The sequence below is a fragment of the Spea bombifrons genome, chromosome 3, assembly GCF_027358695.1.
Source record: "Spea bombifrons isolate aSpeBom1 chromosome 3, aSpeBom1.2.pri, whole genome shotgun sequence".
NCBI lineage: Eukaryota > Metazoa > Chordata > Amphibia > Anura > Pelobatidae > Spea > Spea bombifrons.
Genome location: NC_071089.1, coordinates 66400277 through 66413067, shown reverse-complemented (window position 1 = coordinate 66413067; position 12791 = coordinate 66400277). Strand labels below are relative to the sequence as shown.

Genomic DNA, 12791 nt, shown 5'->3' with positions numbered 1-12791 from the left:
CTACTAATATATTGAAGCGCTTTGCCTCGAATTTAGTAAACACAGCCTGATCCTTTGGGAATAATTGATCGAGCAGCGTTAAGGTTTGAATGTCTTTCCGAGGACGTGGAATGGCTGAGGACATTGATTTAACATGTTGCTTTATGCAGCTATACACGTGACAAGCTTGTGTCTGACTGCCCTTTTTCACAATGTCCCTAGTGCTTTTTTTTCCCTCTTCTCCCACTCAATAATGTTATATATTTGTAGAACCAAGGACTGCAGGATAATTTAGTTCTATTCTACTTCCCGTGTATGCAGTTTTTCCTCTATCCATAAGCTTTTGTTAAACTGCAAGTAATAAATGTTAACATTTTTCGTAGATGCCGCTTTTCATCTCCGCCATAGTCAGCCTTTAAAAAAAAGTTCTTTGTTATATGGCTGTTGTTAAAGCTTTCCTTTTATGTTTAAACTGATTGATTTTTTCCCCCTTCCTTGTATCATTGTGTTGCTATTACCATCTTTGTCTCTGCAGATGAAATGGCAGCTTTTTTTCACCTACCCTTGTGCTGCAGCGCTGCAGAATATGATGACACTATATAAATAATATAAAAAATTACAATAAAACCTTTCCCCTCTTCTTTGTTTTTGAGCTTCTAACAAGCAGTAGTAACGAGTCCACAAGCCTTTTTGTCTTTTTTGACTAACTTTCAATGAAAATTTAAGTCGTCACATGCTCTTTCTCTTTTTAAATTGTTTCGATTATTAAGTTGCCCCATCATATATAGTTTGGGACTTAATTTGAAAATATATTTTTTGTTTTTTCCTTCTACTTAGTTCACAAGTGTAAGGTCCAGCTGAATTAACTTAAATGGACATTGCAGCCACCATATGCCCTTGAATCCATGCGATATATGAGTGTCCCCTTTAGATTATGGTTTTCTTCCCTTGCAAATGCATGTGGTAATTCTGAAGAATCCCCCCTCCCCCTTATAAATGTGCCTCTTTACCCCCTACCCCCGGTTCCTAGGCTTGTAGGAGATCGTTGTTCCGCCAAACACATCTCCTGCTCGTGGAAGTGCATACATGCTATCCCCACTTCCAGTTGCAACTCGATGTGATTACAAAAGATTATCCATTCTTCGTTGGATGAGATGTGTGAGACAATAGACTGTCCCCTTTTAAAGTGTAAAATGATCAATGTATTTTAATTCATCTCATGGAAACCAAGATCAACAGTAAGGCAAGCGTTATCTAGTCAAATACCTGTCCTGTAGGTGACATGAAGTCCTTATAATCTTCTGCTCTTTTCTCTGTGTTGTCAAGGGTAGTGATATATATATATATACATACATATATATTTATACACACAAGGGACATATTCCCCAAAAAGATCAACATTTCAGCTGTATAAGCAATGCTGATTAAATAAAAAAAAAAGAAAAAAAAGAAAACCCTTGCAGCTTTAAATGTGAATTGACTAAATAATTTTAACAGACTAGTTCTTCGTAAGCCTTATGTGTATGCTGATATTTAAAAGCGCAGTGCAATCTAATCTCTCATTATTTAAATGAAGCTGGATATTAACAGTATATCTGTACATGTCACTCAGCCTGGCTTTCTGATAGTACCACTTAATGGGATCTTTAAATAGAATACAGCCATTATTGTATCTAGCTAGCACAGCTCTGCACATTATCGGGTGCCAAGGCGCTGAGTGGTGAAAGTCTATTGCTGATCTGGGGACTAATCTGGGAATTTTTATTCCACCGGAAAATGAATATGCTTTATGCATTTTAGCATAATTTAAATGTATGATTCACTCTTTTCTTTTAAGCCACAGGCGCTGATCATCACGCTAACATATTTTCTCCCTGAAAACTGCTGGATCTAGTTAAGAGGGGCAAACAGGTCTCAATACATAACGTATATAATAAAAATAAATCATATGTAGATAATCATCAGTCTATGTACGTTCCAAGAGTAGCATCTGCAGATTATCTTGATCATGTGCCCATATTTTTGGGGTTTATGGACTTCAGTGACGTGTCACAGCACTCAGATTTGTACAATGCATACATCAAAAGCATGCTTATTCAGACGGCACAGTGCCCTCCTTTATTTTGATGCTTAGAATATGTACTGTGTATGATTGTATTATAGTTTTCTACAGCCCAAAAACCTGCAGTTTTCCATGTAAAAGTAGCAGAAAATGTCCATAAATTGTCCATGAAAGTGGAAATGAGATCCATAATTTCAAACGCTTTATTCATTTACATAAATATAAGTCAGCAGGTCAAAAAGTGACGTAAAGCTGACCTGGTAACTGCTAACCAAGCATCTTAAAGCATCGAACCCACAACCGCCACCACCAGACCAAAAGCATATATTTTTTGTCCATTTGAAGTCATACTTAACACGTTTTTTAGGGTCCCACACGTGCTCATCCACTGTGATGACATCATGGGCGATACTTCTCATTTTACACCCCATCTTCATCTGCCCTTTTCCAGCATTACTAATAAACAGGCTTTCCCTGGGACACCCGACGGCTGAGGCATGGGGAGCAAGACGTAAACTAAATGTTTGTGGATTTAAACTAAACCGTTGCTCCAGGGAGAGATGGAACTATAGTGAGGCTAAATTGCCAACATTGCCTCCAATAAATTCCTGTTGCTTTTCCAGGCTAGCATCTTGTTTGTCCAGGTTAGAGTCTTTGTAAATGTGCCAGCCCTACATTGTATAGGCAGCCAAGAGATGAGAGAGGAGTAGCTGTTGCCAGGTGGTTAGAAAACAGACATCAAAGGTTCTTTTTTTATATTCATGGCTTTGAAACGGCAACAGCCGTATAATCCTTGTATGCTGTGTAATTTAGTGACTTGCGCATGCCCAGAGGCTCACGGGTTTGAGAGAGGGTTTCTGTTCTGTCCTTCTCTGGCACTTCGTTGATCTCTATATAGGAGAGGGTACTTTGTGCTAACATGCCATGAGTTTATGCTTCTTTATTTTATTGACTAACCGCAAATGGTCTCTTAATCTGTAGGAAAAAAAACATGCAAAGCTGCATAAAGCTCATGATTTTGTGCAGGATTTCAGTTATATTCTACAGATTTACTGCTAAGAGACTATTACCATATGCTTAAGTTCAAGAGGTTAGTCAAGGCAAGTGATGCTTTTTGGGTAAGTGTTGATTGTGAACCCTTTGTGGTGAGTAATAAAACTAAGCCAGGCACATTGCCAGATATGTGAGTCATGCTATATTTTTTTTTTTTTAGAAAAAAAGCCTTTTGACATGTCTGATGGCTCTGTGGATAACCCAGGAATTATTTGAAATATTAACCCTTCCACATCCCATGAGTATTTTCAGCACCTGGATAAAAACCTTCTTGCCTGAGCAACACCATAGACTTTCTAAAAATGTCTCTTGCTTATAATATAAGGGAACTTATAAAGGATATAAATAACAGCGCATATCAAATCATTTTCATAGAAAATACCATACCTTTAAGAAAGTAAGCATTGAACACAGTCCCTGCAGAGGGTCCCTAAGGAGCAGAGTTAGTCATCGTCTACATTGCATTAATAGCGCAGATTGCGTAAGAGAAGGGCGTTGTGACACTATGGAACTGTCATCACATTCCCTTTGTGAATCATAACTAAAACATAATTACACTTTTGTGTGTATATATATATATATATATACACACACACACGATATATTTACCCACATTCCTCGAAATAGCTTCTCGTTTGTAATATACTCCGCTCTTTGCCACGTATATGACATCAGCGCTGTTTAGTTATCATTATATGATTGCACAGACTGGCCTGGTTTATTTTACAGTCCCCCCCCCCCCCACACACAATCTCATACTGGGAGGCTGTGAAATAGGTTCCTGCACCGTACTCCATTGTTTTCACGTACACGTACTCCGTGTGTTTTCTTTTCTTGCCACCAGGGTTCTTTCTTTCAAACACCAGGGCCAACAGTGACTTGTTGGTAGAACAAGCAGTTTGTCTTTGCCATTATTTAATTCCGGATAATGACAATGGCTATTTTTCTTGCTCCTTCTGTGTAACGCTCACTGAATGTACTGTTTGAATTTTAATTCTTTCTGCCCTTTGTTGAGTAAAAGATCAGTATGCGGCGCGTGTTAGTAATGTAATTTAGTTCTGTATTCCATTTAAGTACTAATTATAAGGCTAATAGAGTTTAGCTTAATACAAACCTTAAAGCGTATCACTTTGAAATGCCCGAAGAGCTCAGCTTTTTTCTTCTTCTTAAATGGGGATGAAATATTCAAGCTGAACATGCACTGTTAGACATATCTTTTTCCAGGTTCCTAAAGTGTTGTAATTTATTTAGCACTTAAAATTCCTATCCTGACGTCCAAGTCTGCATACTATGAGACACGGAAGGAACAACTGTATAGCAAGACTCGGGTCCTAGGTCTTAAACGTTGGGATATGTAAATCATAAAAACGTATTAATTGTAGCTTAAAGTGAAAGTACTTTAGGCGTTAATACTTGATGGATTGTTAGCCAAAGCCTCTTAGATACCTTTTACTTATATATTTTTTTCAGATGTATTCATTGATTTTCCCTTGCAAATAAATTGGGAGAGTCATCTTCCTTCAATGCATTTGTTCTCCTTTGTTGTTCTCCATTGCAGAAGGTGCTTTTGGTCAAACACTTTTAATTCTTTTTGGCAGTAATTGCAGACACATGGATGCTTCATGCCAGACACCTAGTCCTGACTAGCATGAGATTTTGAGGGGTCTGCTGAAGCCCACTTGAGCAGTAAGTGGTCCCATTGATTTTAATGGGGGCACATTCCTGTAAGTGGTTGACTGCTTTAAGTAACCAAAACTGCCCCGAATAGTGGCACATAGAGGGGCTGTGTGCTGCAGTATCTTCTAAAAAGTGAAGTCTTTTATTTATTATTTTTCCTTACAGGTAAAGAACTTTAAAATGCATTTTTGTTGATGAGGCATTAACCGTCCCTTTAGCAATCCTGAAATCCCTTTCCATGTAGCCATGCTACTAGTATCATTCTGTTCCCAGTGGCAGGGAAACAGATGTTAAAAAAATCTGCATACAATTTTTTTGCACATAAAATAAAGCCAAATGTTAATATTCCTTTGAAGCTGAAGTGATTTTCATCAAGAATTGTGTCCCTTTTATGCTTTAGAAATACAAGCCTGGTCGATGTGATGACATTTTGAAATGGAAGCCTCCTAACTTGAATTCCGTGGATTTCCGACTGAAGATAACAAGAGTTGGAGGTGAAGGGTAAGCAATATTTACGCAGATAACAAAAGCTAACGGCCATTCCATTAAGTGGCACAGTTGGAATCAACAACCGCCAGGGCACGAAGCATTGCCAAATGAGCTGATATTTTTTACATGCAAACTGTTTAAGACTTGTGGTTTAAGAACAAGGAATGTCATGAAATAATAGTTAACAGATATAATCTTGCCTCGTACCTTTTGAAGACTTGACTGTGTGTACGAGGAAATAGTTTTCTGAGTATAATTGCTTCTCTTTGTCATTTCTATGCATGCTGTGCTTGTGGGTCCAGTTAACCCCTTAATGACAAAGCTTGTACATGTACGGGCTCAAAATGCATTGTTTTCAATGGGTTTAGGGACCGCCCATTGTCCTTAAGGGGTTAAGAGAGAGGTGCCTGGGCCTATTTCTATTCCCGTTACATATTCTCATGTTTGATGTTATGTCCCTAATACCTGTTCGCATAACCTGGGGCCTGATGCATTTCTCCAATCCCACAGCTAGTCAATAGGATTACATTTCCCTAGACACACGATGTAAATCATGATGTGCATCAAACCAATGCTATATGATATCGTCCGTTTTTAATGCTGTGTAAACCTTATGTGTATAGCATGGAGAAAGGTATCTTACCTTTTTCTCATGGTCTGAATGATTTTCCATGGTATGCTATCTCCCTTTTGTAAGAGTGAACTGAAGAGTCTGGATCGAACGTCAGATTAGATACTAGTTGTGCCCATCCGTGACACATCTCCACGAGGTGTGAATGTTTAATTACATGGATTAACAAAAGGTAAAAGCTACAGGTAATTAATAATTTCAGTTATGCTAAAAGTTGTGATGGCAACGGTTTGTCCTTAAAGGTGACGCTATTCAGATTCCTATTGAAATGCCACATGGATTACAATTCCTATCTCTGTCTAATCCATGGAAAACCTTATTTTCTACTAATGCTTGTTACATATTCATTGGTCAGCAAGCAGCATACATGTGATACAAAGAAATACTAAGAAGAAAAATTGTATAAATCTGTTCTTCCGTGTGTTATGCTTTCTAGCTGACACGATCAGAATAAGTAAAATGATCTTTTCGCCTATCAATTTGCTGCAGATAATATCTGTGAAACTCTCACGTTGGCAGAGGGCTGCTTTTTCATGTGATTTTTTTTTTGAGCTTACCGCCATTAAATCCATAGGTTGGTTCTGTGGGCCAGAGTTTGTCCTTCTCTGGGGACATCCTTCTGTTCTGCTAGTGTCTTGGCTGTTTTGGATGCATTTATCACCAGAGTAATAAGCTCAATAGGACACAGACACTTATTTACATCTTAGGCTTGTTTCACCACAGTTCTAAGTGCTAAGCCCTTAACAGCAGACAAAATATATTTTTTCTGTTACATCTTTTATGCATTATTTAATATATATATATATATAATATATATATAATATATATTATATATTATATTAATATATATATATATATATATATATATATACACGTAAGATAATTTTATTGTACAAAGGGTATTTTCACATACACACGTCAGTCCATAAAAACAAAGCCGGTGTGGGTTAAACAAAAGCACCTTTATAAGTATAATTATCGTCTATCTCTTGTTGTTTTTGTTATCTGATCATGCTAAGATCTCTATTATCAGCTATATTTTAGAAGATTTACTAAATGTCTAAAATACACAACAGCATTTTAGGATGGTCATCAGGATAAGACTCCTTCCAACACAGTAGAATCTTTCATTTTGCCAACTAAAGGTTTGTTGGGTGCAGCTAAAGGGAACAGATATTTAGGAATCCTAGAAGTATAGTTTTGATGAGAGAGCAATATAAAACTAATAAAATCACTATTTTCTGAGTGTTTCAGCATCATCCTAAAACACTTTCTATATAATTTCCCTTTTAACCCCTCTGTTCATCTTAAATTTTTTTAAAGTTTAGATTCACGTTTCATTACCCAATAGTGTATTGTAATACTACGTCCTAATACTACGTCGTACAAAATCCTTATAACTTACATTTAATTACTCCGAAATACATTTTATTTGACACGTGAAGTATGTACCTTCTGCAGATTGTATCCTGATCTAGCGCTTTCATTTTCACGCTATACGCCGTGGCATGAGCTAGTCAATAGGATTATGTTTCCCTAAACATGTGATGTAAATCACGATGTGCATCAAATCCATGCTAGATGATCCATTTTTAATGCTGTGCATCTCAACGTATTTCAGTATTGCTGTGGCATAAATAAGCCTACAATTTGACAGAATTACTAGCTGCTATCTCTATTATATGGATACCACAGGAAAAGGCTGTAAAGCTATGATATATTTCTAGCTGTTTTTGCTGATCTTGCATTCCATCCTATACCTTTGTTGTTGTAAGGCCATATATCTGTGATTCGTCCCAGTGCGCTTAGATTACGATACATTTAAATGCATTAGGTCTTTATTGTAATAAATGTAATACGGTATAAGTTTGATTTAGCAAACTTACTTGGTTTATCATAATGATAAATGTGGCAGAGGGCATGAATGTGTTTTTCATTATTTGAGTTTGAGTCGCAATACATCGACACTTCCATTCTGGAAGCAGCATTATTATTGTGGGTTGTTTTTTTTTGGGGGGGGGGGTGTTAAGAATCTATACATACCATTTGTATGTTTATAGAGTAATATGCAATCGGGTCAGTTTTATGTCTTGGGGATGTCAATCAGAAAAGCCATACTGACCCTGTAGTCTACTCTTTTTGAATCACATCTTGCTTATTAAAGGGATAATAAAGGGGCAATCCAGCGATTCATATGGACTCTAATGTAAAGAAAAAAATATACAGAAAGGAGGCGCGCACAACCTAAAAAAGCATGAAAGACAAACACATTCAGATTCCTGGGTTGCTGCTAGAATAATAAATGACCAGTAAGTGCACAAAACAAAACAAGAATTCTGCGCAAATCCGGCGAATACCCAAAAATTACCTATCTGAGGCATCAATCACTGGCCATATATTGCTCAGTCTGCCACTATGGCAGAGTACCCCATGTTTGGCTATATTGCTTATCAGGGCGCTGAATCAGTAGGTATGCACTGCATTTTAAAATGAGACTCTCTGGACACCATCGATAAGGCACCTGTGTGACTGCTGGGGCTGCTCGCAATGTAGCCATGAAAAATTAGGACTCTCCAAACTTGGGATACTTTGCATAGTGGCAGGCTAAGCAATATATGGCCATATAGTGTGACAAAATCCCCAAAATGTATAATTAGATATGTGTTTTTTGATTAGTATTCGCTGGGTATGCACTGAATCCTTGCTTTGTTTTGTGGACTTTAATTTATATGATAGCTGATTGGCGCCTTTAAATTACATTTTTATTCTACCTTGCAATTGCATAGGGTGATTCTCACTAAAAAAAAACAAAAAAACTTTACATTTAGGATATAAGTACTTAAAAAGTATGTAGTATGGGACACTATGTTAAAACTGGCATATGCCCACATCCGCTCTTGCCAGAGAAAATCCTGACAACTTTGGTCCTAACTAATGGACTACCTTTCAGGTCTCCTGTTTTCAGGTAAGTTCCACCCATTTCTTTTTATTATCTGTCCATTTTCTGCCAGGTACTTTTCAGCCTAGAAATCCAGCCCTACCATATGAGTGCAGAGCTTCTCATAGCACCTTGTCTGGCTTCTCAAAGTTGAATTTTTTCACTTTACACATCATTGAGCAGAATGACACCGCTGTACCATAACGAATAAAGCAACAGGAGCGCCCATGATGGCATCAGGTTATTGCCCTTTTACTAAAATGATCATGAGCTATTTGTAAGTGTTTTTTTTATACATTTAATATCTTGATAAGAACTGAATGGATCGGTGTGTTTTACTGTTTATTTGTAAGTGGTATTTCTTGTAGGTGTTATTTAGCCACTGAAGTGGAACTTATTAATAATACTTATTTCTTATATCTCCCGGCAAGTAAATCTCTACAGAAGATGCTATTTAAGCTAAAATCAGTAGATATGCACCTCATATCCCTGCAAGCTTTAGACTTTTTTGATTTGTTTTCAGTTAAAACAAATACATTCTGCTAGTGCGATGAAGCGTGACGGTAGATAAGACAGAGAAGATGTTTTCAAGCTGAAATTATTTCCAGCAATCAATATAGACCACTTCATCCTTTGCATAGACTTCTCTAAGCAGAGATGTCTAATGGGTTCCCACGTCTTCTGGAATGCTATGTCCTGCCACTGCAGCAGATATGTTAAGAATTGCAACCTGAAGGGATTTGAGAAAAGCATGGACAGTCTGGTGAAAAAGTATTTGCCCCTTCCCGATTTCTTCTATGTTTGCATATTTGTCTCACTTAAATGTTTCAGATCATCCAACTACCGTATTTGCTCGATTATAAGACGACCCCCCAAATCTTAATATTAATTTAGGAAAAAAAGAAACAGCCTGAATATAAGACAACCCTATAGGAAAAAAGTTTTACCAGTAAATGTTAATTCATTTAAACAATTTTTTTAATAAAAGCTATGATTGAGAAAAATATTTTGGTTTTATTTCCTTCTATTTTCCAACCTGCCCCCCAGTTATGCACATCTGCCCCAGAAATGCCTTATACCCCCTATATGCCACTGTGTCCCATGATATGCCTTTTAACCCTCTAAATGCCACTGTGCCCCATGATATGCCTTTTAACCCTATATGCCACTGTGCCCCATGATATGCCTTTTAACCCTATATGCCACTCTGGCACTTAGGGTTAAAAGGCATATTATGGGGAAGAGTGGCATATAGGGAGGTTTAAGGCATTTCAGGAGGCAGAGTGGCGTATAGAGGGTTAAAAAGGCATTTCTGGAGGCAGAGTGGCATTAAGGGGGTTAAAAGGCATTTCACAGAGCACCCTGCCTCCAGAAATGCCTTATGCCCCCCATTTAACACCGGTGCGGGGAACTCTGATCTTTGACAGCCGGGGAAGGTCTGCGCGATGCACGCAGACAACCCCCGCTGCTAGCCACACCTCCTTCCGGCTGCAGCGGAAGTTGTCTACGCGACTCCCTGGTGTGTAGTCGGGGCACGTGCCGTTAGCAGCGGGGGCATAAGGGGGGTTAAATGGGGTTAAATGGGGGGCATAAGACAGGAGGATCCAGGTCCCCTGCAGCGCTGCGGGGGATCTGGATCTCAGTGTCATAGTCAGACCTATTTGAGGTCTGATTATAAGATGACCCCGATTATAAGACAAGGGGTATTTTTAAGAGCATTTGGTCTGAAAAAAAAAACTTTTGTTATAATCGAGCAAATACGATACAAAATGCAGTATAGAAGGTAAAAAGCTATCCAACCCTACCTGGCCCTATGTGAAAAAGAAATTGCACCCTTAGTTACTAAATCAACTAATTAACCAAATTTAGTTTATAAGGAAGGACATGAGAACAGAGCACCAACAAAGATTATCAGATGAGCAGAGAGACAGAGTAAGAGTGTATTTTGAGATAGGTTAGGAGATGGTAGGTAGAAGAACTGCTGTATAGGTGAGAGCCAGGATTTTAAATTGAATCCTGAAGTATACAGGCAACTGTTTAAGAGATTGCCAAATGAGATGCTAAAAGAACTATGGTCAAGCAAGGTAAGCCTGCACCATTCGCAATGAATTTTAAGGGGCCAAGATGGCTATTAGGTAGACCAGATAAGACACAGTTGCAGTAGTTGAGACTGAAGATACGTGAGTTGTAAATATGTGAAGTGTGAATGTGGGCAGTGTTTTTAAAATATTGACGGCAGTTTTCTTTAACCATACTGGATATGAGAGGTGAATAAGAGATCTGAGTTAATGGTGACGCAAAGACAGCAAGAGTGTAGGTACGGGGTGATGGTTGCACCATTGGCAGCTTGAACAGGTTAATCAGTGACACAATCAACACTTGGAGGTATGGCATGAAGAACCATTAATTGTAAGCATCTCCTATCCCCGTTTTTGCATCTGTGTTGCATATTACCTAGACACATAACCGTTAATATCACGGTAAATAATTATGCCGCTGTCCACTCAGGGCATCCCATTATACTGGTTACTATAGCAATACCCTGAATTTTGCATTTGATATGTTTTGCATTTCAAGCAATATGCTTCCATAAAGATTTGGAGTGTTTCTTTTAACTGCGTATGAAATGCTCTGAGGGATATTTAAATATGTGTAATTATCAAAAACTTTAAGAAATGGCTGGCATGCATTAGTCTCGCAGGTCATCTCCTCCAACGTACACGGTCTTTTGTCAGTGCAAATAGTGAGCAGTGTAGTTGTGTGTCCTGTAAAGCGAGGGTGTTTTTCATAGCTTCATAAATTCTTCCTGCTATTCATTTTGTGCACGTAAGCAGCGGGTTTCATGGAGTTCTGCAGACAAGCATTCCATTAATTGACGCTGCTATAAATTTATGCTCTATTGAAAAGTAACTGTGTATCTAATAGAAAATCTAATTTCAGCTTGTAAACAAAATAGCTTAAAATGTAATCTTTAGCTGTCCCTATGTGCACATTCACAAGAGGTTATAAAACATTTGAAACAATTAAAAGTGAAACTTCCATAGCTTTGCTTGGGAATTGTAGGAGGGGAATATAATTAAAAATGGAAATAGAGTAATGCAATTATATAGAGAGCGGAAAGCATTGTGACTAAAGTGGCAGTCCCATCTTTCTACAGCAGCGATAGCCAAGAAGTGGGTCTCCTGCTGTTCTGACGCTGTGACTCATGTGTTGTTGGCTACGATTGATGGGATTTGTTGTTTCGTAGGATTTGGGTAGCTACATGATGGGTACAACCCTGTTCGCCAAGTTTTGCAACAGAGATGGAGCCCTGCTTTTTAAAACCATATATGTAGAGATGGATCTTCTACTGCATTTATCGCAATCCAGCTTTAATCAGCCTTATGAAATACTATTTTCCTTTTTGTTGCACCTTACAGAAGGTCACAAAGCGTGGTGGACTGGAAGTGTACGTCGATCGTCAGTAAATGGCCCATGTACTAAGTTGAGCAAGAAAAAAAAAATAGGCAATGCAAATTGCAAATTTAAATGACATTTATCTGTCAGTTATTTAGAAGCACAGTTGTGTACCACAGAGGCTTTCAACAGTGTTAACGGTAAATTTGTGTAAATAATCCAAATTTCCAAAGGAGAAAGAATCAAAACATGACAGGGGTTGTGACTTCACTGTACTTAATGAAGGTCAGAGATGGCTGACCCGGTATGATTTCTTTAGTCTCCTCATCCATTAAATTATACATTATGCAGGCCAGCTCTCTTATTCTTGCTGGAGGAACGTAACATTATGAATAGTGAAGTGAGGGAGTTGCAGACTTCCCTGCACACGCACCATCAGTGAATAGAACACACTGTATCTTATAGTAGAGCAGACTTCTTAATAGGGGAACGTATTCTTTTTCTGTTATTAATTAAGGAAACAAACAAAAAAGACAAATGATCTAGGAAAAGCAGAGATAGTTGGA

At 38.1% G+C, this 12791-nt stretch overlaps 1 protein-coding gene across 1 annotated transcript in view; it reads left to right on the top strand.

Moving 5' to 3' along the window:
• The window catches only part of RNGTT (RNA guanylyltransferase and 5'-phosphatase), a 161923-nt gene that overhangs the window by 110513 nt on the left and 38619 nt on the right, over positions 1-12791 (top strand). The window contains exon 13 of the mRNA XM_053460652.1: positions 5172-5272. Coding sequence (XP_053316627.1) covers positions 5172-5272 — 101 coding nt within the window. The remainder of the gene's footprint in view (positions 1-5171; positions 5273-12791) is intronic.